A 27,444-nucleotide genomic window follows, 5' to 3' on the forward strand; every position below is an offset into this window, starting at 1 on the left:
AATTTCTAAAGGCAGTGGAAAAAAAATGCCCAGACTTAATTCCTGAACTGGTTTAAAACCAAACAAAAAGTAAAAAAAAAAAAAAAACTGACTTTTTAACCTGTTTTTAATACACAGTATTTAGATTACTGTTAAAAACTATTGTGCGATACATGAAAGGCTAAATATGTTTATAACCAGGATGAATAGTACAGTATCGTTCAAGTCAGGTTGGTTTTATAACACATCTGTTTTATACTGCGTTTTATCTTAGTTGTTTTTATATTTTGTAACTGTAACTGCACTGCATTGGTTTTAACTAACTGTGCAAATAAACTTAAACTTGAACTTAGACTCCGTGAGGCCGGCCGGGGCCCTCCAACTGGGACAAGCACACGAGGGGCCCCGCGGCGACACCTGGTGGCTGCACTCTGGGGACATACCGTCTGTGACCTGCGTACCGACAGGTGTCGGAGTCGAGATGGCGGGGGAAGATTGGGCCTGGCCTCCGCTACTATGAGGGAGTGAGAGTCTTGAGAGACACTGGTGACCCCTGGCTTTAACTCCAACCTGCAAAACCGGAGCTATGTCTGCCCTGCGGTGGTGACTGTCTAGGGAATCAGGGAGGCTGGGCGGATCTCCCTCATCCTCCGAGCGTCCCTAGCCCCTTCACCCTTGTTTTATTTTTTATTATATTTTATTTTAGAGGTTTTATAGAGCGCTGGCTAGACCCGGAGGTATCGGAGCGCTTTACATGAACATCAGATCATAGTTACAGGTTACATCGTTACAAAGGTTACACAGTTATTAGAGCATGGCAACATAGTTACTTGTAAGGTCGAGATAAACAATAAGCACTAATACGTAAGGGGAAAAGCAGGCAAGGGGAAAGATTCAGGGAAGGGGGTAGGTGCTGGGGAAGTAGACAGGTAATGAAGGCGGGAAAGGGAAGGGTGAAGGACACAGCATTGAAGGAGGAGGGGAATGTCGACAGGGACACAAACTGGTAGATGAGTCAAAGCAACGTCCAAAGTCCAGTAAGCTGTGATCCCAGGGGAAGTGGTATCACTTCTCTATCTCTGTTGCGGGAGGTTTCCTTTATGCAGTGGACTCTCTCAGAGGGGTCTCTGAGACTCCAAGGCCTATATACTGAATCCGTCCCCAAAAAGGGGAGAGGGAGTGCTTTGGCAAGGGGTGCCATACCATATCTCAGCTGTGAGTGGCTCCTTTGGCGCAGTGGACTCTCTCAGCGGGTTTGCTGAGACTCCAGAGTATAGAGCCTCTTGGTAGTGTCCTGCAAGGGGACCACGGCTTGCTATAGAACCGCAGGCCACCACGAATGCTCAGAATAGGGAAAATCAGGCTTCCATCTTAGGGTCAGGCAGGGAGGTTAGGCAGGTCTGTGTTGATTCTTCTCACCCCTCTGCAGATTCCCAGTCTCCAGCCCTGCTGCCTACAGGCCCTCTCAGGTCATTGCGCCTTGAGTCAAGAGGTGAAAGTCCCTGATAAACGGAGCGGGGGCCCCGAGCCACTAGGGGAGCAATGGCCTCCCACCATGGTTTGTTGTGGAGTGGGCCCACCAAACTCTCTTGCCTAAACCACCGCCGGGAGCCCTGCACAGGCCAATCATAGCCTGCGCCCTCAACTTTAAGGACATAGATGCCATTCTGCAAGAGGCTCGATCTCATCCCAACCTCTCCTGTCACAGAATTAAGGTGATGATCTTCCCTGATTACACCAGAGAAGTGCAGACGCAATGGCGATCCTACAACGCAGTTAAACAGAAACTGCAGGCCCTCAACCTCCTATATCTGTTCCTGTTCCTAGCCCAGAAGAGGGTGATCTTCAACAATAAAAGCTACTTTTTCGACTCTTCTGTGGTGGCATGGACCTGGACTATGGAAGAGTGACCTCTCGTCATACAAAGCACTGCTTCCTCTTCCCCCACGCAGACACATCCTAGAATTGCAACGGACAGGGCAGCTAAACTATAGAGGTGATGCGCCCGCTCCCATTGAGGGTGCAACGCCCGAAGAAAGGCGTCTTTGTCACTCAGAGCGGCTGCATGGGGCACGTCCAGATCCCCTGTGAATGCTGAGCCACACAGTCTCTTGCAGGAGCTGGAGCCAGGCGAGGTGGCACCTCGGGCATGATCTCTGACCCCACATGCAGTTAGATCGGAGGAAACTGATCTTTCCTGGAGTCCGGCGATCTGAGGTGAGACTTCCGGAGGTAGCAGACAAGGCCTCACGCCTGCCTCAACAATCCGACATTCTTAGACTCCTGAAGCTCTCCAAATACTACAACATGGAGGGGTCCACCACTCTATTCTCAAATCACTCTGGTTACTGTTTTCTTTGTTAGGGCGGCAGATGCTTCAGGGGAAGAAGTAAGGGGAGGGAGGTTGGTTAGGAGGATTGTTTGGGAATTTGTTTTCTTAGTATTGTATTTCTTCCAGTTGTTCACAGCACTTGACATGACATTTCAGTACCACCCACTTACAGACTGCATAAACCGGAGACGCCCCTGCTCCCATGCTCTACGGATGCCTCTGATAGGTAGGCTCACTTTATCTGTCAATGGCAACAATGACTTCGCCCCAATTAGACCTGCAACCCCTTCACAACCTTTAATAGAATGTCAACGGGCTCTCCTGAAATTCTCACAGAGATCCCGCCCTAATGCTGCAGGAAACCTATCTCCTAGGTAACCACTGCCCATTCCTAGCACGCTAAGGATATGGAAGGGTATTCCATGCCGGATTCACACTAGGCTCCTGGGGTGTGATGTGATTCTCCTATGCCGCATTCCTTTTGCGGTGACCCAGAAGATTAAAGATCCCTAGGGTCTTTCTCTGGCTCTCACGGGTTAGATGGGGGGAAATACCCTCAATCTTGTCTCGGTCTATGTACCCCCGGCAGCCTTAGAGACCTCGCAGTCTTGCTGTGGTCCATCCCTCATGGACTGACGGTGATAGGGGGAGACTTTAAAGCAGTCATGAACCCTGCCTGCGACGCTACCGGGCCCCCCTCCCCTCACCAGCACACAGGCGCCAAGCACCTCTCGAAATGGGCCTTGAAGTTTGTCTTATGCGAAGTGAGGAGAACATGGAATCCCTGATTACGCCAGTACACTCACACCTCCGCTGCGCATCATACCCACTTGCGCATTGATTTGATTTTTATGTCCGCCCCTGAATGTTGCACGTCGCTAGTATTCAAGTGCTCGCCCGAGGAATTTCTCACCACTCACCCATCCTCCTTTGCTTGGGAGGCCCCACAGCGGCCTGGTGTTTTCAGGATAGGAATTATAGAAAGGCACTGGGTAAAGAGCTTAGGCAATACTACAAGCGCAATGACCGAAACGGTCCGTTCACCTGGCGTGCTATGGGCAGCCGGTAAGGCCGTGCTCAGAGATTTTGCTGATGGATATCTCAATAAGAAATACTTGGCCTGAGAAGAGCACCTTTTCCAACAGGAGGCCTGCTCCCTCCGGTTGGAGCAGGCCATGGGCGCAACGGATGGGGACACCGAGTCCCTCCAGCTCGAGCTCCTGCTTGAAGAAATACACTATGTTTCCCTAAAATCGGCTGAGAAAATGTGGAGGCCTTCTACAGCCCGAGTCTACGGCTGGGGAGATCAAAATGGCAGGCTCCTTTATTGGCTGGCATCTTGCCCTCTGGCCAATCGGATTATTCCCGAAAATCAGGATGCGGAGGGCTGCACTCAACACGCTTCTGCTGCCAATGCACAGACCATTGCTATATATTATAGGCACCTTTACTCAGTGGCCTCGACCCTGGACCCAGGACCTAATTCCAATTTCATACAAGACGTACCTCTCACACAGCTTTGAGAAACTGACATCCAACTGCTTGACCAACCCATATTGGTGGAAGAGATAGACCTAGCCATCTCTGTGATGGTGGCAGGAAAGACCCCAGGCCCCAATGGCTATCCAGTGGAGTATATTACTCTGCGTTCAAGGAGGTCTTGATACCACAGCTTCATGCTTTAAGCAGAAGCAGTGGAGAGAGGTGCCTTTCTGGTGAATGTCAATATGGCGACGATCGTAGTCCTTCCTAAAACACAACCTCCATCGTCATCTGCTTGGACTACAGTCCGATTTCATTAATTGACACCGAGGTTAAAATGTACGCCACGGTTGCCTCTGTATCCTGCAGCTCTTTGGAGAAGCGTCAGGTTAAGACTTAACTCTGCCCAATCGATTCTGATGCCCTTACACGTTTCACGCGAATTTATGGCAGGGCAATCTGACATACCAATTAGACACCTTAGTTTTCGCTACCTAGGGATATGGGTAGCTGTTCATCTGGAGCTTACCTGGTTCCTCAACATTACCCTGCTACTAAAGAAAACCAAGGAAGGCCCCCGAAAATTGCAGGCCCTCCCTTTCAATCCACTGGGGAAAATTGCCTTTTACAAGAAGATGGTACTCCCCCGATTTCTGTATGTACTGTAAAATCTGACACTCCATCTCCCGCAACACTAGTTTTGTGTCCTAGACCAAATGCCACAACATTCCTCTGGGGCCCATTGCCAAAGAGATATGAGGGTGGGATGGGGATGATCAACCTTTATCTTTATTATATTGCAGCGCACCCCCTAGTGATCAATGACTTGCTCTCCAGGGGATGATCTGATCCTGCATACCAGTTAGAGTTGAGCAACCTGGGGTTCTTGCAGATCCAGGGAATGCTCTACGGCTCCATAATTCCCAGTGCTATTCCGGCAGTGACTAGAGCATGGTGCTCCGCGCTTCGTTACACCCGCTGCAATGCTAAACTCACACTGTAGACAACTTTGTGGCATGGCACATGGATGGGGGAGGTGGCGGAGTTAGAAGGGTTCCAGAAATAGGATCTTATTGGCATTATGCAATTCAGGATGTTTGGTCGGGGGGGGGGGTCATCTGCACACTTTTCAGGACTTGCAGGGCCTATACTCCCTTAATTCCACTCAGTTTTTATAAATACCTACAGCTCTGGCATGCCTATAACCTACACATTCCTGCGGGCACTAACCTTCCTGAGTTCAGTCCATTAGAGGCCAAACTTCTTATGGGAGACCTGGGGAAGGTGGGGGTGGTGTCCCAGATCTACCAGTTTCTTGTTAACAATTCCGATTGGGCATTTCTGGGTACGGTCACCATGGTGGCCAATCGCGACATAGCGGCCAAGTGGAAGGTCCCTGCCCCCCATGGTGCCACGTTAGCGCAGAGGACTGGATGGGTGCGTCTCACAGGAAAAGCCGGTACATGACCAAATATGAACGAGTGAGGGGCAAATGGCTGGGCCTACTGGGCTAAAAGCATTAAGGATGTGTATTGATTCCCACTATTTCTGGGACTCTGGTCAGAATGTAATGTGAATGCGGATCATTCCCAAATACCACACAATTAATTTGAAATGCACTGTGTGTTCTTGTGCTAGGAAATGTTGTGTCCACGTTTTAAAACCTTAAAACCTAATAAAGTTGATTATCAAAAAAGCAATTCAGCTCTATTAAAGGCGATTTAGCGCAATCTTATAAAACACATCATGATTAAAGGTTAACATCATAAAAGATAACATATTTCAAAATAGATAGCTAAGATCTCTATTGTTTCATCTTATTGTCATTGCAGTCCTTCAAAAATATATGCACGGAGATGTATAAAATGTGAACGAGTTAGTTTAAAATATGGACTCTGGGGGCTTGGCCAAGACGGCCAACATGGCAGTCGCTTTTTAATGCAGCTCCGATACAACCACTTCTGTCTGGCAAAAATCCGGACTTGTACGTCCTGCCATTATGTATTCCCTAGTAAACTCTAGGATTCTGACCACAAAACCATTACCTTCCTGCCCACCACTGCCTTTCAGAGTGAGCCAGACACCTGATGGAGCTGTGAGGCCTGCGGCGAGGTAACACCGCAGTGGAGCACGGAGCACAGTCAGCCACACAATCGCTATACCTCCTTGGATACTCTGGTAGTGCTTCTGAGGCCCCCACCTCCCTTCCACAGACTGGGCGATGGTGTGACATCCCTCAGGAGGCGAGAGAACCGGTCCGGTGGTATAACCGCTGAGCGAGACTATCGGGGAAGGGGTGGCGGAGCCCGAGGAGGCCTGCTTGTTGAGGAGATTCCCTGGGCCGCGGCTGGGAAGTGCCGGGCTCTGAACCCTGAGCGGGCATTAGAGGTGACGGCCCCCTCCAGTGAACTAGAGACCTGCTGCTATCTCCCTCTGTGCCACTGGAACAGTTGCCTGGTGTGTCAGGGCCTGGGAGTTGGGCCTCTGTCTGATTGCTGCTGTGGCGCTTAGGGACTGATGTGGAGTTGCGGCCTTGTATCGGCGCTTGCCCCACTGGCTCGCTCTCTTGCTCAAGACCTGGGGTGCGGCAATGTGGTGGTCCCACATTGCGGCTTCCAATGCCATCCATCTTGCCTGTGCCGCGGCTGTAAACGGGCTGCAGCCTCTCACCTCCTGGGGTGCGACTGGAGCAGCTGCGTCAGAGGCCCAGTGACTAGAGACGTAGTCCACCTCCCTTGGGAGCCCAAGACCTTTGGTGAATTGGTGCGCAGGATTTACTGGGAGCACGCTCACCCAACTGTCTCCTCATCACGTGCTGAAGCCATTGATCAACCTGCCTGAGAACCCCCGCAAGAGGCCTGGTGTGTTGTACTACTATGCGTGGGGGCTCACTGTGGTTGACCTTATAGATTGTTTTGGGGACAATTGATACTGTGCACTTCGTACCAGCCACCGCCAGAACTCTGTTTATGACTGGCTGAGCCCTTCCTGGTATTTGGCCCTGAGGACTGTGATTGCCGCTGCGGCTTATCCCTCCTTTTCCTCTGGCACCTCTCCATTTATTTTAGTCAGCGCTTGTGTGGGGCCTATTTAAGCTGATCTGGGATTTTTCTCCCCCCTTTTGGGGTGACTACTACTTCACAGTCTCCCAGATGTTGACTTCAGCTTAAGGGGAAATCTCTTCAATTTTTGTGTTGTAATGGGCAAGGATAAAACACCCGGTCTGCCCCTGCACAGAGACGCATGGACCAACTACTGGCTCCCTAATGGCCCGCCAGGCCCCTCAGACAGTGATAAACCCACCTCTCTGCCTAGTGAACTTACTTTAATACTGCAAGCTATCCTGACATCACAAGCCGCGATGGAAACAAAAATTGGTGAGGTGCGGATAGATGTGGCACTGCTGCTTCAGGATCTCCGAAACGCCACTGCGTGAATAACTAAAGCTGAATATTGGATCTCCATGGTTGAGGACGATGTTTTCACTCTCAAGACCCAGGTCTCCACTTTATTTACCCACATGGCGGTGCTCCATAGACACGCCGAAGATGTAGAAAACCGCTCCAAGCATAACAATTTACACATAATTGGAGTTCCCGAGAACTTCGAGGCTGCGTAACCCCAACAAATAGCGGACTAAGTGGACCACTGGATGAAATCCTTGATACCCACTAATCACCTGTCTTCGTGGCCCTGACCCCTAAAACTCAGCCGGGAGCTTCACCCCGACCAATAATAACGTGCATTCTGAGTTACAGAAACAGTGATGCGATCCTCAGGGAGGCTCGATTGTATTCAGACCTCTGATGTGGTGACAATAAGGTTCTCCTTTTCCCAGATTACACTCGTAGGATGCAATAACGAAGGCTCTCCTATTTCGAGGTTAAACTGAAACTGAGGGTTATGGGACTTCCATATCACCTGTTGTTCTCATCTAGACACAGTGTCATCCATCTTAACAAGTCCACTTTTTTGTAATGGTCCTGAGCCTGCATGGCAGTGGCTTATGGAGGATTGTCTACTACATGGATCCACTATCTCCTCTTCACACAGACGGGAGACTGCTGATAACCTGGAATCATGGTCCCAGCCTAAACCCCGCAGGCAGCGCACTCTATGCCGGAGGGGACTAAGAACTGTTCGACAGATATCACCCTCGCGAACCCTCCCCCCAAATACAGCTACTGCCAGTATCACTGCCTACTTCAAACCCTGCCTCTGAGGGACTGGTGGAGGATGAGGGACTGGGGGCTGACAGACAGTCGGCCTCACTCTTTGCCTATCCGGCTGTTCCGCGCACAGATTCTGATCTTTCCCACAGCCCTGCGATTTGACTGTGTTTGAACTCTTAACAGCTGCATATACTCATGTGCCATGTACTGTCCTATTTGTTTCCCAGTTGTGTTTACTCAAACGCCTGCCCAATAGTTCCAAAGGACTTTCCATGGACACAAAGTGGCGGCTACAGTCTTAACGGATCATCCTAACTATGATGGGGGTTACCCCCATTTTACGTTTCTTCATTGTTATGTATATTGTTTTTTCCAAAGAATATTTTTTTCAGGGCAGCAGATAATTCTAGGGTAGAAGTGTGGGGAGGGGCGGGAGTGGGGGGCTGGGGTTTCTTTGCAAGATATTGTTCTTTCAATCTTATGTATTGTGTATTTTTCCACTTTTTTCCTTCCCTTTCAGGTTTTGACACACACCTTTGCAATGATTGTGACTACACTCTTGGGGTGGTGATCACTCGTAGCACACCATTGTTACCTTCTTTATCACACTACCATACCCTGACGGGTCTCGTTCCTGGGTTATCCACTTTTCATAGTTACTCTCATCCCCCATATACATGACTTTTCGAGTTTTGCCCTGGAGTTTTAACGGTCATCTAGACCAAGTGAAATGAGCTGCAGTCTTCACCTTTGCCCATTGTCTTCTCCCTGAGGTGCTATTGCTTCAGGAGACTCACCTTCTGGGATAGCATTGTACCCTCCTGGCCTATAAGTGCTACAAAAGGGTCTTTTATGCAGGGAGCCAGAGGGGCCGCTATCCTTTCGCACCGTTCCTTTCCCGTTTCTCATGTAACGCGCGACCCACAGGGGCTTTAGAGGGCACGTTGGAGGGACAGGTGGTCATCCTAGTGTGCATTGACGCACCATCCGCTTCTCTGGCTGCCTGTCTTAGGGACCTCTCTGAACTTCTTCTACACCTTCCACAGGGGTTACAGTAATAGGGGGTGATTTTAACGCTGTGCTGGCAAGGTCCAAGTTATGGACTTAAGGGGTCCCTTAAGTCATGACATCAAGGGACCCCCTACCACTTCTAGACATACTGAGGCTCGCTGTCTTATTGACTGAACCACTAATCTAGGCCTCCGTGATGCCTGGAGGTCTACACACTGGCTACTTCATCAGTTCACACACACATCAGCAGCCCATGATACTCACTCCCAGATAGATCAAATTTTATTGCCCGCCCCTGACTGTCGATTCTTGACCCAAATTCAAATCTTGCTACGTGAACTCTCAGACAACTCTCCTCTACTCCTTCATCTTGGACACCCTTCATCAGGACTCCACCCCATATGCCATCTTAATGCCTGGTATCTTCAGAATAGGATGCTCGTTCAGTCACTCAGTACTGAACTTCGAGCCCATTTTCATAGCAATGAAGGGTCAGTTGCACAAGTTGGCACCCTGTGGGCTGCTAGTAAAGTGTCACTATGGGGTTTTGCCAAGAGTTCTTTTAGAACTTGGGAGTGTTAGCGTTCCTTCTTATTGCTCTTTGGTGGGCCACAACGGCCAAGATTTACAGTTGGGGAGACAAAACTGGAAAAAACTTTACTGGCTGACCTTCTGTCAACAAATAAATAGAATCATCCCCAAAATCATAGACGAAACTGGTTGTTCAAGACATTTTCTTCCTGAGATACTACAGACTTTTGCTCAATATTATAGGAAGTTATATTCAACTCCAGTGGACAGGGATACGATCGCTTCTGGGACTTTCCTTTACACAGTCCCTCTTCCTTGCCTATCTCCCACTGAATCCCATCTACTCGAGCAACCCCTCCGGGCTGAAGAGATTAGGGTAGCGTTTTCCAGTCTAGCATCTGGAAAGACCCCTGGCCCAGACAGCTTTCCTACTGAATACTATACTAAGTTTAGGGAAATTCTCATCCCCTATCTTTTGTCCCTATATAAAGAGGTCTGTTGCGTAGGCCCCTTTCCCTTCAAATTAGATTTGGCCACCTTAGTGGTAATACCTAAGATGCAGCCCGCTCCTCATCATACACAAATTATCGCCCAATATCACTCCGTAACCTCAAAGTTCAAAGTTTTGCCCCGGTATTGGCAATCAGGCTCAAACATGTCCTGGCCAAATTGGTGCAGCCAGACCAATGTGGCTTTATGCCATCCCAGCATATGATACACTGCCTTCATCGTCTACACGTGGTCCTGGCCCACCGTCATCGATTGCCTCAGGATTTAGCACTGCTCATTGATTTTTCGAAGGCTTTAAACAGGGTGGACTGGAACTACCTCCAATTGGTGTTGGCTCGCACTGGCTTTGGATCTCGGTTCCAGAGCATGGTTTGTGTTAATACCTACCCTACTGCTCAGGTGCGGGTCAGTGGCTCCTCTCCACAACCTTTTCCATAGAGCGAGGGACTAGGCAGGGTTGCCTCCTATCCCCTCCCCATTTTGCCTTTACAGTAAAGCATTAGGCCTAGCTTATCCGTACAGATCCCCAATATTCTGGAAGCATTTAGAGCACTGGCAATGAACACCGCATTGCTTTGTTAGCAGACGATGTTCTTTTATACCTCGTGAACCCTGCCATGAGTGGGCCTCGATGTCTTCAACTGCTTAAAAATTTTGAGGCAGCCTCAGGCCTTCGGATGAACTGTTCCCCTGGCACCCCCTGGCACCCCCTGGCACCTGGCATGGAAACATTCTCCCCTGGAGACTGTTTTGATTGGCAAACAAGTATCCCTGTACGCGGCTTAGCTTTAAATACCTGTGCATATAGGTTACTTTACACCTGGAACTTACTTGGACTCTTAATCTTCAACAGGCCCTATGATGGTGGCCTAGGAATGACTAATCTTTACCTTTACTACTTGTCTCCCACCTTCTAGTTATCCATGATTGGTTTAATGGGGGGTGGTCCGATCCTGCCTATCGCTTAGAGCTCTCGTTGTTGGGTTTCCCTTGCTTGCAGACCATGCTCTAGGGATCCCGGTTTCTCTTTCTGTATCCCAGGATGATGATCTTTGCATGAAGAGCTGTACTTCGACTAGTACAATGGGAGACCAGACATACACAACACACCCCTCTCTGGCACGGTACCTGGTTGAAAGAGGTGACAGTACTCTGATGTTTCAAAACTTGGGACTTTATTGGTATCACACAATTGGGAGATGTGTGGTCTGAGACATATATACACTGCTTCCAGCACATTCAACATACATATACTGTGGCAAATACCCAATTTTATAAATACCTTCAGCTCAGACATGCTTTCCACACTCCTATCCAGTCAGCTGAAACCCTCCTGGAGTTTAACCCCCCGGAGACTAAGCTTCTTATGGGTAACCTGGGCCACAGAGGAATCTCCCAGATTTATCACACCCTCATAATCAATTCCCCTGGTTCGCTAGACCATCTTAGAACCCATTGGGAGGGCTGGTTGGGTCCCATGGAAGACAATAATTGGCGAGATACCCTGCTGGCCCCTCGTGAACTCACCATCTCCTCTCGGCTGGTACAAACATATTACCTTTATTTTGCATATCTTTCTCCAATCCGCCTGTGTGGGGCAGGCCTTCAGCCAACTTCTGCCTATCCCCGCTGTGGCTTTGACCCAGCAGACTTTCATCACATCGTATGGTCCTGTTCAGTGGTACATCACTATTGGACCAGAGTGATCCGAGATTTGTCGTATGCCCTTGGACGGGAAGTTTCCCTTTCCCCCTTATTGATACTTAGTGTGTTTCCCTCGCTTGCAGACCATGCTCTATGGTTCCCGGTTTCTATTTCTGTACCTCAGGATGGTGTTCTTTGCATGAAGAGCTGTACTTCGACACGTACAAAGGGAGACCAGACTTACACAACACACCCCTCTCTGGCACGGTACCTGGTTGAAAAAGGTGACAGTACTCTGATGTTTCAAAACTTGGTACTTTATTGTTATAACACAATTGGGAGATGTGTGGTCTGAGACACATATACACTCCTTCCAGGACCTTCAACATACATATACCTTTGCAAATACCCAATTTTATAAATACCGTCAGCTCAGACGTGCTCTCCACACTCCTATCCAGTCTGCTCAAACCCTCCCGGAGTTTAACCCCCTGGAGACTAAGCTTCTTATGGGTAACCTGGGCTACAGAGGAATCGCGCAGATTTATCACACCCTCATAATCAATTCCCCTGGTTCGCTAGACCATCTTAGAACCCGTTGGGAGGGCTGGTTGGGTCCCATGGAAGACAAAGATTGGCGAGATACCCTGATGGCCCCTAGGGAACTCAACATCTCCTCTCGGCTGCGGCTGGTACAAACATATTACGTTTATTTTGCATATCTTTCTCCAATCCGCCTGTGTGGGGCAGTCCTTCAGCCAACTACTGCCGTACGCCCCTGTGGCTTTGAACCAGCAGACTTTTATCACATGGTATGGTCCTGTTCGGGGGTACATCACTATTGGACCAGAGTGATCTGAGATTTGTCGTATGTCCCTGAGTGGGACGTTTCCCTTTCCCCTTTATTGATATTACTTGGTGTGTTTGAGGGCTCCTGGGGAACGAGGGCTTAGAGGGCATTTCCAGGCACAGCCCTCCTAGTTGCGAAATGGGACATTGCTACACGGTGGACGTCTCATACTCCTCCCACCCTGTAGAGATGGAGACGCGGTGTGGATTGGTGTGTGCAGAACGAATGTGTGGTCTGTGAGGCCAGTGGTTGACCCCACAAACAAAGACGGGTTTGGGGAAAATGGCTGGGTCAACTTACCCAAGACATTGATATGTATTCTTGGACATTGCTCACTCTAATTTTGATGTACTACTTGAGTGTTGCTGCCTTGCTTACACGTAGTACTTTATTCTGTATTGCGATGCGTGTGTGCCATTTTTGCTGCCTTAAACTCAGTAAAATCGGTTTATCAAAAATAAAAACATGGACTGTGTCATAGAGATAGCACCCTCTTAGTCAAGTTGCCTACAGTATACTACATATGTCATACAGAGACTTTGCCCATACATTTAGCAAATATGCGGATTATTTGGCCATCTGTACTCTGCAAACAGTGAGTGACAGCTAATGAGCAATTCCTTACATTAATTTCACAAAATATTGAATGGAGATGGCACATCTTCTCTTTGATACAAGCTAGACACACATAGAGAACATGGGCTAGCGACACGTTTTAATCTGCGGGCGAATTTCCTCTCAAATAGAAGAACGTTTTTCGCTGCACATTTTTTGGGTTGGAGAGTAAATTATAGCACATCGAATAGGGGCCAAGCACAATGTCGTATGTCAGAGAGCAGCCAGTAGCCTAGGACATATAGACTAGGCATTCAATCCGGTCTGGCCACTTGTATCATCTGGCTTTAAAAGTTAATATTTCCTGGGGCAGATTTGCCAGTGTATAAATTAATTAATTGCATGCCAATGCATGTATAATTTTTTTCCCATGATCCGAGGAAGTATACATTGTTTTCAAATGGCCAAGATCTATGGTACAGGAATCTCCACCATAAAGAGATTGCATTCTTCCCCCCCAAAATGTGCATCTTTAAGAACGCAAACCCAACAAGCAGAACAGTCTTCTGTTTAACTGAGCTAATCTTATTTTGTAGAAAGACTCGTACTGCACTGACTGCATTCATAAGTTAACCCATGCTTTATTTCTAAAGAGCAATAATAAAAAAAGTATGTATTCATTATTAATATACTTGGTTTTATTTGTATATATTTGTTTAAAATTACTGCACTTGTGAATACATTTTACTGTGAACGCAACCTCTAGTAGTTTCATGTTGATGTGTCTGTCTTTCCCTCCCCAGGACGTGAAGAGCACACTGAGCAGGTACGATTATCGGCACTTAACAGCTCATCATATACAAATGTATGAGGAGCCTTTACTATTACTTATTTCACACTACACTTTACTTATGTATTTGTGTTCCTCAGGTGAGCCCATTTTTTATATCTCACCATCTTCTAATTAGGGGCATAGCTTTTGCAATATTTGTACCCTGAACCGTACTAGTTTTGCTCTAGATAATTAGAAATGATTAAACATGAGTTCTTTGGAGTCTTGCTACTCAACAAGGAAAGAACGTCTAGTTTATTGCACTTCTATATTGATTGTATTCATTATTATTTTCTTTGTCATTTTCCAATTCATTTTTTCTTTATTCCATTTTATTTTTTTATTTTATGTTTTACTTCAGTTTCCTATTTTCTTGTTTCTTTTTTTTATATTCACATTTTCTTACCAATGTGTTCTTTTATGATTTCTCTTTTCTAATTATTTCTTATTTTGCTTTAAATTTCTTTTTATGTTCTCTATTTGTGTCTTTCATTTTCTAGTTGTATATTTTATCTTATTTTCTTCTTTCCTTCTTCTATTTTTTCTATTTATAATTTTGTTTTTTCTCTCTATACTTTACTCCCCTAGTTTCCATTCTGTTTAGTGTTTACTTTGTGTCTCATGTTAGATGTGTGCTATTGCTTTTATGTTGTTTGTGTAGGTGATATTTTTACTTTCTTTTGCCTTTATTTTAGTTTTCTTTTCATTATTATATGTTTGTAAGTTTCTTTCACTAGTATCCATTCTCTTCATGTGGCTTGTGGATTACTTTTTGCTGTTATTTGTATATTTTTATTTGCTCCTCATTTTTACTCCACTCTTTCTCTTTGTTTCTAGTCTATCTTTTGCCTTTTCTATTTAATACATTCTTTAGTTTATCATTTCTACATTTATATGCCTTTCTGAGCTTCTGTTTTCATCTTCGTTTTCAAACTTTATTTTATAACTCAGTATTTTGATGTTCACACTATGGTATGGCTAACTGAGTGCAATTGTTGTTGCTGAACCATGCAGTGTTTGAAAGGTTAGAACTTTGAATCCCCGATAGACAGACTCGGGCTTCCATCATTTTGATGTTGGTAAGTTGATTTAGAGTGCTCATTATCTGCAGCATTTATAAGCACTAGAAGTGTGTAATGCATTGTTTAAAGTCAAGTTATTAGTGGTAATATTATGTACTTTTTCTTTACCATTTCACTTTGAGAGCATTGGTATATTATTTACTTGTATGACATTAAAGATCAGTAAACTATAAATATGTTTGGAGTTGTACGGCAAAACCTACAGTTTGATTTTTGTCAATAAATATGTTCCTTTTCCCATTCTTATTTTTGAGGCACACTTCATTTAGTTATTTGACAGTATATATTCCCTGTTACAGATTTACCTTTCGGAAATCACTATGTTTATTATATGCCCTGGTGCACTCACTGTACTATCATTTACAGGTGGAGTTCCTATATTCCAGTATACCGGTGTCCCTTTCTTCATTTTTTACAGATTGGTTGCTTACTGTACGCTCCCTACCTGTTTACATTATTCAGCTACCTCTCATTTATCTGACACAATATAGTATTTCCCAACTACCAACTTTGATATCATCCCCACTTGTCTCTTTCCAAGGTATGAAAATGTGAAAGCTCAGCATGCTACTTATGATACCTCAACAGGGATAAAAGAGATGACTAACAAGGAGAAGGAAGTGGACCTGCACAGAGAGATAATTGAATCATTGGGTGAGAAACTCCAAACGTGTCCTAGTGTTACTATAAAGAATTAACAGTAAAGTTTAAAAGCCTGTATTCCATTGGACATGTTACTCTTTCCACTGTTGTCCCAGTGAGTGAAAAGATCATCACTTCCACTATGTCGAATTTTTCTAACATCACCTTGGCTGAAGTGGAGGGACTCATTACAACTATAAAGAGTGGAAGTCCTGTGGACCAGCTTCCACCAAGAGTGATAGTTTCAGTGAGGAGCATATTGGCACCAGAAATACAAAGTTTGGTCAACCTCTCCTTGGACACAGGCTGTGTCCCACTGGAGTGGAAGAGAGCCCAAGTGCGACCCATCCGTAAGAACACCAGCACCGCATGGTCTGACATGACTAATCTGAGACCCATTTCCCTTTTACCATTCATGGGAAAGCTCATAGAAAAGCACGTCAATAAGCATTTGTCTAATCACCTGGAACATACTGGTGCCCTAGATCCATCTCAGTCGGGCTTTAGACCAAAATACAGCACGGAAACAGCATTGCTGTCAATTACCGATGATCTACGCATGCTCCAGGACAAAGGAACATCAGCTGTCCTGGTGCTGCTAGATTTATCGGCAGCTTTTGATACCATCTCTCATGAGATTTTGGTCGAGCGTCTGACTGGGAGTGGACTAGGGGGCATGGCACTGGCTTGGCTAAAGAGTTTTCTTTCGGATCGGACCCAATGTGTCACCATGGGCGATTTCCGATCCGAGGAGACCAGGATTACTAAAGGGGTGCCACAGGGCTCATGTTTGAGCCCTACATTATTCAACATCTATGTGGCCCCCCTGGCTAATATCCTGAGAGCCTTTGGTTTTTGTCCAGTGTCATACGCTGACGATACCCAGCTGCTCTTTCCCTTTGACCATCTTACTCCAGAGGTATTACATTCTTTCTCGGAGGGGATGAGAGCAGTCTCCCAGTGGATGTCTTTGAATATGTTGCAGTGCAATGTTTCAAAGACAGAGGTTATGCTTTTCGGTGAGGCAAAGATCTGCTGGGCTCCTGATTGGTGGCCTTTAGATCTAGGACCGGTCCCCGAGCCCAAGCAGACAGTCAAGAACTTAGGGGTCCGTCTGGAACAAGAACTCAGCTTGAAGCAGCATGTCACCAACATTGTTGGATCTTGTTTCCGGACCATTGGATTGCTGCGCAGAGTTTTTCCACTGCTTCCAGACACCATCAGAAAGACCCTGGTCCAGGCGTTGGTTATCAGTCGCCTTGACTATTGTAATGGTCTCTTGCTGTCAGCTAATGAGGAGGATTTGGACAGGTTACAGGTTGTGCAGAACACCGCAGCCAGGCTGGTTCTAAATGCCCCTCCGAGAACACCTTCAAAACCTCTTCTTGCCAGGCTTCATTGGCTTTCCATCCGTCAGAGAGTTGTTTTTAAGATCTGTTGTACGGTCCACAAAGGACTTCACGGTTTGGGTCCCTCCTATCTGGCAGACAAGTTTGTACCATATGTTCCTTCTCGTGTTTTACGGTCCAATGATCAAATGCTTCTCACGATCCCTAGGATCAAGCGGGTCAGGCAAGGGGGTAAGGCCCTGTCTGTGAAGGGACCAAGGATATGGAATGGTCTCCCTCTCCAGCTTAGGCAGCTTGAAAATCATTTGGCCTTCAGAAAAAAGCTGAAGACGTTCTTGTTCCAGGTCTAACCACACAGTTTAGGAACCAGATTGGAGCTTTGGAATTCGATCTCCTGCAGGTTCAGCAGTCAAATAGCGCGGAGATACTCCCTCGGGAGTTTATTCAAGCGCTCTACAAACCCGCAAAATAAATAAATAAATAAAATTATGAGATTACCAAAAAATTCAGTTGGCATTTGGGTATATATTTGTGTTGTTTCTAAAACATATGAAGCGCAAGCTATAAAAGAGCATCAGTGAATCAAACATTAACAAAATTAATACAGTAATCAAAGACCACTTTGAAATACAGACAAGGACCTTGGAAGTTCTGTAACATGCCTTTATATTTATTTACCCAATCCTATGGTGATCAGCCTATAAATAGACTTACCTCCCTCTGCACAGAGCTTTCTGCCAAACCTATGTAGTTGACATCAATCTATTATAAACAATATTTTTCATTCAGTAGACACATGATTCAGCCTGTACCAAGTGATATGAGACTTCATTTCTCATAAATAAGAACTACTTTGGGGCCTATTCACAAGCTGCGCTTTATTGTATATTAAGGAGTACTACAATAGTATTACTCCTGTACTACAAAATGATATTCACGAACCTACCTGCATCAGTCTGCCCCCGCCTATCATTTCTATGTAGAGATCTCCTCCCAAGTTTCTATTTTTTTGTAAATGAGGGATGGGACAGGTCAAGTGGCTGGTAAATAGGGAATACTTACTACTAAACAGGTCGGGTTTAGAAAGTTTAAGGAGGAGTTTGAGAGGGGTAGTAGGGGTTTGGGTAGGGGCATGCACTCACCCAAAAATAGAGTAATCCCAGTCTGATATTCATACTACACTTTTAAAACTACTACAGCCAAAATAGTCCCAAAACAGTCATAAATGCACTCCATCTTAGACCTAGAGTAAGACCGGCACTGCACATGGCCAACCACTGGTACTGGTATATAAATAAAACATAAACATTATTTTATAACCTTTTTTAATATAAAAATAAACATAGCTAAATTGGAGAAAAAAAACAACATCATTTAAAATGAATTTTATACATATATCTTAGTAACTTTTACTACATACTAGAGAATTATATACATTATACGTTAGGTGGGATATTTTAAATACATCTTTAAAAAATATATTTTTTAATTTAATATATAAATATTTGATCTAGTTAAATCAGAATTAAGTTAATAGTGGTATGGTGTTTTTCTTTTGTTGCACATTTTACATAAATATGTAAAATACATTTACATTAATGTTTAAGATACACATTTAAAAATATATATATTTTTTAAAAGTTTAAGAACCTTTACAAAATTCCTTTTCCTTAACCATAGGGAGGTCTTAGCCCCGGGTGGCGGAGACCTCCTCATACATTTAAAAAAATGACTAACCATGACTTTACACTTATAGGTTTATGTCCACCACCTCATTTCAGGATGTGGGGATTGTGTACACTTTCTAGTTACTTTACACTCTGAAATAGTGAATAACCAAATGTAGTACAGTTAATACAAAGAGTAAAAGTAAATGTACACATGAGTAAATCTATACATTTAAATTTCTCTTTGTGAACAGGGCCTCTTGTGCTCAATCCCAAACATATGCCTGAGGCCGGATTTAGAAGAAGGTGGGCATGAGACTCTTGCAGAAAACCTGCTGATATCTCATCCCCTACCCTCTCAGTTCCTAGCCTCATTTAGAGAACCATAGTTTTCTGACAGTAGCAAACCTTACATCAGACCCGTTGTGGCCCTGTTTTAGGAGGTTCTCCTTAACACCATTCACACCAAATGTTTTCCTATGCTACCATGTCATCTATTGTGTGAAGAAAAAAAACTGATTGGGGAATATTTTCATCATTTGTTTTCCTAAAGTGCGAGCCTCTTTGGAGGAGTTAGCAGACAAAGGGTTTTCAAACTTTAAACCGTGCCCACCAGTCCTTAAATTATTCATTAAGAGCCTGACTTTGACTTTGGCAGACGGGATTTACTTCGGCAGTGTGACTGAGTAATGTACTCCGCTGCCCTGACTGAGAACCTGCATGCCAAATTTAGGGCTTTCCTTGTTTAGTCTGGCACAGGATGGAGGGCGGATACAGCATTCCCAGACAGTTGAAGTTTATTGCCTGCGTTCCTGTGAATACCAGACAATCAGGGAGAATATTGACTGAGTTACATTTAGAAGCTTGCTGGTTAGTCATTACTGAGCACTGTTATTTGATGGGTGGTATGTGAGACGGAGTGAGTCAACCTAGTCTGTTGTTCTAGGCATGATCTGCCATTTTGTTTTTCCCTGATTGCCACTTGAGCAAGGCAAGGCTGATGAATCCCAGGTGCAGAGATTTCACACTTCATTGTGCCCATGCTTTGGAAATTCTTCTTGCAGCCAACATCAACACTACCTGCTGCGACCGCCATCACCTCCCACAAAGGCTGTTTCTGCACTGCATACATTTAAAGGGGAATCACCTGCAACCGGTTCCAGGGTCTAAGACAATGGATCCACATCAAAGTGGGACCCAAACCACTGACTTCTTTCCAGTTTCAAGTGCTTCTTCACTAAGTAAGGGAGTTCTTTGCAGATTCATTTCATTTATAAAGTTTTATATAGCGCGAACTTGATCCCGAAGGATATCCGAGTGCTTTACAGTTAGATGGAGAGGAAGGAAAAAGATCACAACAAGACTAAAATGGTGAAACAATATGCATAGAAACATATGGTGCAAACATGACAGATCCTATCTAATTCAGGATTAACGCAGAGTGGGCTAGTCAATGATAAGATGACATCAAGGGAGTGATGATACATAATGATGTAAGGGGGCGAATACAATTGTAACAAACAGATTATTAGCCAATGCTGCAGTATTTACAGAGCGATTGGGGTCCATCGTGTTAAGGTAAGAACTTATTCATGAGGAATCTTTTTGCTTCCACTTTGAAGGCAACCTTGGAGGAGATTCTACAAATTTCCGGTGGAAGAGAGTTCCAGATTTTTGGTGCAGCTCCAGAGAAGGCTCTTTGGCATGTTCTCTTTTTGCATAAGATCTGAGGTTTCAAGAGGAGGGAGTTAGCACTCCTAGACGGTCTAGCCCCTCCTGATAGTACTAGTTTTTGCGCAAGGTAGTTGGGGGTTTTGAAGTGGAGGGCTTTGTGGGATAGGCAGGCAATCTTCAGTTGAATTCTAGCTTCAAAGGGCAGCTAGTTTAGAGATTTTAAGACCGGGGAGACGTGGGCATTTTGCTTGGTGTTCGTGATCAATCTGGCCGTCGCGTTCAGTGAAGTCTTTATGGGGGCCAGAGTGTATTTGGGGAGGCCACATAACGTAGCACTGCCATAGTCCAACTTCGGCAGAACGAGCGCTTGGACCACTTGCTTGAAGTCAGATTGAGGTAGGAAGGGTTTGAGATTCCGTAGTGTTCTCAACACGTGATTAGCACCCTTGCACACGTTGCTAATATGGGTCTTCATTACTTGAAAAGCTGCTGTGAAACCAGGGCCAGTGGACAGCCATTCTCCCAGAGGTCTTGGAAATTTCCTGAGGTCTGCACAACTATCTGAAGAAGCTGTAGGTCAGCTTAAAGCATAGGAGTGAGAGACAGCCTTTGCAACGCGGACTTTACAATGGGATGCCTTAACTACGAATAGGCCTTTACCATACATGCCTTTACAACAAAAAGGAAGTATATTTGAGATAAGTGTCTTTGTTTATTAAGGGTAAGGGTGTAGGGTGGGATGGTAAGGGTTATGAGTGGTTAGGGTGTTTTAGGAGTTATGGATTGATACGTGTATTGAGTGGTAGGAGTGTTTCTAGGGTTTAGGGGTGGGTGAGGGTGTAGGGTGTTTTAAGGGTTTAGGGGTGGGTAGAAGCATAATGAGGTGAGGGTGTTTTTAGGATTTAGGGGAGGGTAAGGGTATTGGGTGGTAAGGGTGTGTTCAAAGCATGTGTGTGGTAGCTACACATGCTTTGCATACTCCTACCATACAGTGTTGGGTCCGGATATCTGCAAGTTGTTTTTCTCCGAAGAAGTCTTTCCCAGTCACAAGGTAAGGTGACTCCTCCTTTCGGTGATAGTGCGCATGGGCATCGCCTCGATTATTAGATTGTTTACTTTCTGCCATCGGGTTCGGACGTGTATTGCGGTGCTCCAATTCGAAACCATTAATCAGGATCCCTTTGGTGCACACTTCACTCTACCCTCGTTGGTATTGTTTTTGGGTGAGTCTCCACCTTTTTGTGTCGAAATCTAAGAAAACCTTATCTATATTATCGGAAAAACTCTAATCACAGTCTTCAGGCTTACCTCTTTCATCGGCTTCTACTTGAAGAACCAGCATCCAACCTTCCACCAATGGAACAGACGGCGTTTCAATTCTGTCCCCGATGCAACGCCAAATATCCGCGTAAAGACCAGCATGAGGTCTGTAACCTCTGTCTCTCCCCAGTTCCGTTCCAAGAAGACTCTGCGGGACAGTCGGGTTTGATGGAGAGACATGCAGGGAAAAAGTATCCAGGACAATCCTGATATCTTCAGTGAGGACCTCAAGCAGGAGCAGGAAAAAATGGCAGCGGAGGAAGAAGAGGCCTGCTCCCTCCAGGACTCTGATTCCAAATTAGAGATCGAAATTGAGTCCCATGACGATCCGGCTGGACAGGGTACCATGGGTACCAAAGCCCCTTTGCTCACCAAACCCACTCCAACTAAACAAAAGGAGATTGGGCCACCACATCCAACAGGCCATGGACGGCAGCGAGACTCTGATTCCAATGCCCAACCTTCTGGCTCGACACCGAAACAGCAAATCAAGCCTTCTGGCTCGTGCCCAAGCCGAGATGATACCCCTTTGGTTTTGAAGCACCTCGGATCGAAATAGAATGAGCAAAAATCCAGCTCGGCACCCAAAAGTTCAGTGCCAAAAACTAAAAGATGCTCCCTTACAGTCACCGGAGCCGATTTCGGAGAAATTGAAGGAAAAGCTGCATCCTAAACAAAAGAAGATTCATATAAATCCTCATACTGGACATATTACAGCCAAACCAGTAATACCATTAAAAAGGAAAGCAGACACTGAACGCAGAATCACTCTCAAAAAGAAAAAGGACATAGCTACTAGCCCTATTCAGATTCCACAGACCCCTACACCTTCTTCACCAATAACAGATCCTTTACACATTACACCATCAGGTTCTCCTAACACAAATCTCGATATAGACGAGGATGATGAGAAAGATAATCAGCCATCACCAGATCCAAGGGATGACTACAATATAGATCCACCTCAGGATATAGACCCTGATCTATATCTAGCACAACCTTTCCCTTCTGATGATAATACTGCATATCAGGAATTAATTGCTAGGGCACCTAATTACCATGGAGTGCTTTTACATAAGGAGGCAATGGAAGAAGATTTCCTGTTTGAAATGTTAGGAAGTTCACTCAAAACCACACAAATGATGCCTATGCTTACAGGTATGTTAAGGCACACAAATTATATTTTTAAAGACCCAGTTAGAGCATGAACAAACTAGGGTTTGTCAGAGTAAACCCCCCTCCCTCTGACCCAGTTTTCATTAGGGGCCAGTTGCCTTTGGATTCCTTAGATTGATGTTTAATGTCTGTAAAAGAGCAAATTCACAAACATCAATATCCAAACTGATAGATGCATGAGGGAAGAGAGTAGCTGCTCAATCAGCCAACCATTGGTGTATAGCTAAAAGACAAGGTCTCTTGTCCAGATATGAAAGAGCTCAATGGGATGAAATGGAAGAACTATTAAAATATCTCCCAGGAGAACACAAAAGAGGGGACAGGAAATAGTACAAGGAGGGAAACTTATTTCTAATTCCTCAATCAAGTGTGCATTAGATGGTACTCACAAACTTTCTCTCAGGGGCCAAATTTACAGTGTGGTTTGTGGCCGAGGGCCGCACCGGTGGGGGCGGGGTCAGTGGGGGAGGGTGCGGGGCTATAGCAAAAAAGAAAACTGTGACCATGAGGTTGAACACAGGCCCATGCAGTGGACGCCTTCGTCCACTGAGCCACGTGTGTGTGTGTGTGTGTGTGTGTGTGTGTGTGTGTGTGTGTGCTCTAAAGTTTGCAATTCTAAACCTACCCCTGTACCCCAAAACCCAAACCTACCCCTGACCCCTAAAAATACCCCTGTACCCCAAAACCCAAATTTAGCTCTGAACCCTTAAAATACAGGGGTAGGTTTGGGCTTTGGGGTACAGGGGTATTTTTAGGGTTCAGGGGTAGGTTTGGGTTTTGAGGTACAGGGGTATTTATAGGGTTCCGGGCTTGGTTTGGGTTTTGGGGTACAGGGGTATTTTTTGGGTTTTGGGATAGGTTTGGGTTTTGGGGTACAGGGTATATTTATAGGGTTAAGATGGGTTAGTGTTTAAGGGTGTTGGGGTATTTTAAGGAGTAAGGGTGGGTTATGATTATGGGGTGCAGGGGTATTCAAGGGGAGCAGGGTGGGATTAGCACACGATATGAGACATGGCATGAAGGGCGGAACGTACCACACGCCCCCAGCGTTTGTCACGCCCCCAGCACACGCCCACAAGGGACTACTTTGCTAGCACGGTTCTTTTATCTTTTAAATGTATATGGTGGGCTTCTGCATATCCTATGTCCTTCTGCTGCAATTGCCCTTTCCAACTCTGTATTGGGTGTTGTGATTGGTGCTGTGGTTCCTGAGATTACCCGCCTCAAAGGTTTGGGCTCTCTCTTTATTATATTAGTATGGATATAAATTACCTACTGGCGATAGCCAGTAGGTATATATAGTTAGGACCTAGCTACCATAGGAAATCCGCAACATTCTATTGGGAATAACTTTGGCGCCGGTTAAGGAATTTGCGTGTCATTTTCCAAAATTTAGGCCAGCTCCGCTCCTCTTCTTCCCTGGAAGTTTCGGGGGGATTCGTAATGTAATGTAATGTAAAATCTCATTTGTATAGCGCTACTACCACTCCAAGGAGCATCTTGGCGCTTAGAAACCAACCCAGCTCGAATAGGATGGTAAACTGGAAGCAACACAAGGCAGCGACGCCCACACTACACTAGCGCCCTACATGCAGCGTCAGAAAGGGAGAAAATCCATGTCTTCAAGAATTTCCTGAAGTGGCTCTCCTTGGACATAAATCGCAGCTGAGGTGGCAGTTTGTTCCAGGCCTTGGAACCCAAAACAAACAAAGATTTCCCACCTTTAGTGGCCAATCTGAATCTGGGAATAACGAAGAGATTTTGATTAGTCGACCTCAAGCAACGTGCTGGTTGATAACGCTTAAAGCCATTGGCCAAGTATATAGGTCCTAGTGACTGAAAAGCTCTAAAGGTGATAACAAGGACTTTGAATAATACACGTTTGTGTATTGGTAGCCAATGCAGAGTTTCAAGCGCGGCTGAGGCAGATGACTTTCTTTGCCAGCGAAGTACTAAACGGGCAGTGGCATGTTGGACTACCTGCAGCCTGTGAAGCACTGCTTTGTTGGTTCCTGCATACAGGCTGTTGCAGTAGTCCAGTCTGGATGTTATCAATGCCACTGCCACGGTTTTCCTTGCTGCCAAAGGAAGGAGATCGAAAAACTTCCTAAGTGATCTAATAATATGAAAGCACGTGCTGGCTACGCCTACCGCTTGCTGCTTGAAGGATAGCTGATAATCAAACTTAATGCCCAGATTCCGAGCCGACGTGATAGTATTAGGTGGAGCTACAGCATCATCAGGCCACCATTGTTTAGGGGAAAACATTTTGAGAGCCGAAAGGCAGTATTTCCGTCTTTCCGGAATTACATTTGAGGTGATTGTTATTTATCCACTCAAATGTAGCCGTAAGACAATTTTTTAAGTTTTCCTCTGCTCCAGGCTGCTCCCTATCCAATACCAGAATCAGCTGCATGTCGTCAGCGTATGATATTGTACTAATCTGGTAGGAGGCGATTAGATCCATCAGGGGTACCATATAAAGATTAAAAGGTACAGGGCTCAGACTCGAGCCCTGGGGGACCCCTGAGCTGATGACTTTTTCTTCAGATTTAAATTCACCTAATACCATGACTTGATGTCTCTGGTTGAGGAAATTCCTGAACCACGTCAATACCGTACCTCCTATACCTGCGTTACAAAGACGGTCAATCAAGATTGTGTGTGAGACCGTATCGAAGGCCGCCGATAGGTCGAGTAAAATCAAGACGGCCTTCTTCCCTTGGTCCATAGCCATTCGCAAGGTTTCTGCCGAACACAAGAGGGCAGATTTGGTCGAATGTTTGGATCTGAACCCTGATTGATTGGCGTGCAGGATGTTATTCTCCTCGAGAAAATTCGTAAGTTGGATATTTACAAATTTTTCGGTCAGTTTGGACACCACAGGGAGCAGGGAAATAGAACGCAGGTTGGAGAGAGTGGTAGGGTCCGGTAAAGCCTTTTTCTGAAGTGGTGTAACCGCTGCAAGCTTCCACTCGCATGGGATTACTGCCGTGGCAAGGGATGAATTGATGATGCTGTTGATGATAGGATTTACCTCCTCAACCAACGCCCGTAAAACCGTAGGTGGGCAGGGATCAAATGGAGATCCAGATTTACTTGCTAGAATGGCTTGGTGAGAGTCCTCTAGCGAGATGGGCCTAAATGCATTGAAATAGGCTGTGTTAATTGAATCATAGCCCGACCTCACCTTTTCCGAGTTCGATGGGTTAGATGGCACAGGTGGAAAATCCTTCACAATGTCAGAGATCTTCTCCTCAAAAAAGTTAGCAATGACATTGCAGAGAGGTAGTGAAGGGGGAATTTTCTGAGACAGCGAGGTGGGGTTGATAAAACTGGTAACTATCTTAAAAATCTCTTTTTGTCCATTACCAGAGGAGGTGATAGCCGCTAGATAGTAAGCTTTTTTCGCCAACTTAATAGCGGCGTGATACTTCCAACGGGCAACTTTATAAGTGTCACAAGCGACCACCTTATAATTTCTACGCCACCTCCGCTTAAGTGATCTCATTTCCCCTAATTCCAGTTTTAAGGCTAGTGAGAACCACGGGGCACTTTTTCTATTTTTAACACAGCTAGAGTTTTTATTTTTCTTCGGTAGAGACAAAGACGAGCCAAATGTCGCCATCCATTCATTGAACTGCAAGTTATCAGCCCGCGTCTGGCCAGGTTTACTCTCTCTAAGTTTCTCCAGGAGATCAAGTTGAGTGAGTGAGTTTTTCCAATCTGGTTTACGACTGGCAACACTTATTCTGGGACATTTAGCCGGATCCAAGTTTTTAAGGAGAAGGTCAAACGGGATGAGTTTATGGTCTGACCAAATTTGGGCACACGGGGATCTAACTATCAGGCTGTCAGAGTTGGAACAGATACAGTCCAACACATGACCTGCAGTGTGCGGGGGCCGAGAAAAAAGGGGGGTCCCAAATCATGTTTTCCCCATGTTAATTTCCATAGGACGAATAGACAAGGCTACAGCCCGAACCGCTGAATGGAATTACACCAAACTTTGCAAAATTGTAGGGACTGGTACGCAGAAGTGCCTTTTCTATATTTGGTGAAAATTGCTCCAGTGGTTTTTATGAAAATTAACTTCAAAAACACATATATATCTGGGCGGAGCCTAACCACACATCTCATCGTGAGATCTGATTGGCTGTCAGCACTTCATCCAAGAAGTGTTGGCAGCCATCTTGGGACCAATATACATGATAGCACCTCATTAAAAAGCATTGTAGTAAATAGAGGGTTTTAGGACTTTAGTTACAATATAAATCATTTGTTGATGGTACCATACTCATTTTAGGAATTGTGGTGTGTTCTAAGGTGATTTTACCATATGAAAAAGCCTTCTGCTGGGATATCATGAATCAAGTTTGAAAGAAAACTATTATCTCATCCTTTTCCCACAGTGGTTTGGAAGGGGATCTATAAGCTAAACTGAAAGCATATTTTCTGTAAATTCACATTATCTTTCTCAGTCATGTGAGAATGAAGTCTGACATTCTCAGTAAAACATGTACATCCAACAAGGACAGAGACTGTCAGTTGATTCCTTTGTGTTCTACTGCAGCCTCCTAGAGTGTTCTAAAGGACAACTAGAACGCTAACAGTCCTACTTATTACAAAGGTATGG

The 27,444-nt window shown here is 45.3% G+C and overlaps 1 protein-coding gene across 1 annotated transcript in view; it reads left to right on the forward strand.

Annotated features, from left to right (window-relative positions):
• The window catches only part of LOC144756150 (E3 ubiquitin-protein ligase TRIM39-like), a 367,398-nt gene that overhangs the window by 136,980 nt on the left and 202,974 nt on the right, over positions 1-27,444 (forward strand). Inside the window, exons 4-5 of the mRNA XM_078645727.1 lie at positions 13,870-13,892; positions 15,522-15,634. Of these exons, the coding sequence (XP_078501853.1) occupies positions 13,870-13,892; positions 15,522-15,634 (136 nt within the window). The remainder of the gene's footprint in view (positions 1-13,869; positions 13,893-15,521; positions 15,635-27,444) is intronic.

This window comes from Lissotriton helveticus, chromosome 5_1, assembly GCF_964261635.1.
Source record: "Lissotriton helveticus chromosome 5_1, aLisHel1.1, whole genome shotgun sequence".
Lineage (NCBI taxonomy): Eukaryota > Metazoa > Chordata > Amphibia > Caudata > Salamandridae > Lissotriton > Lissotriton helveticus.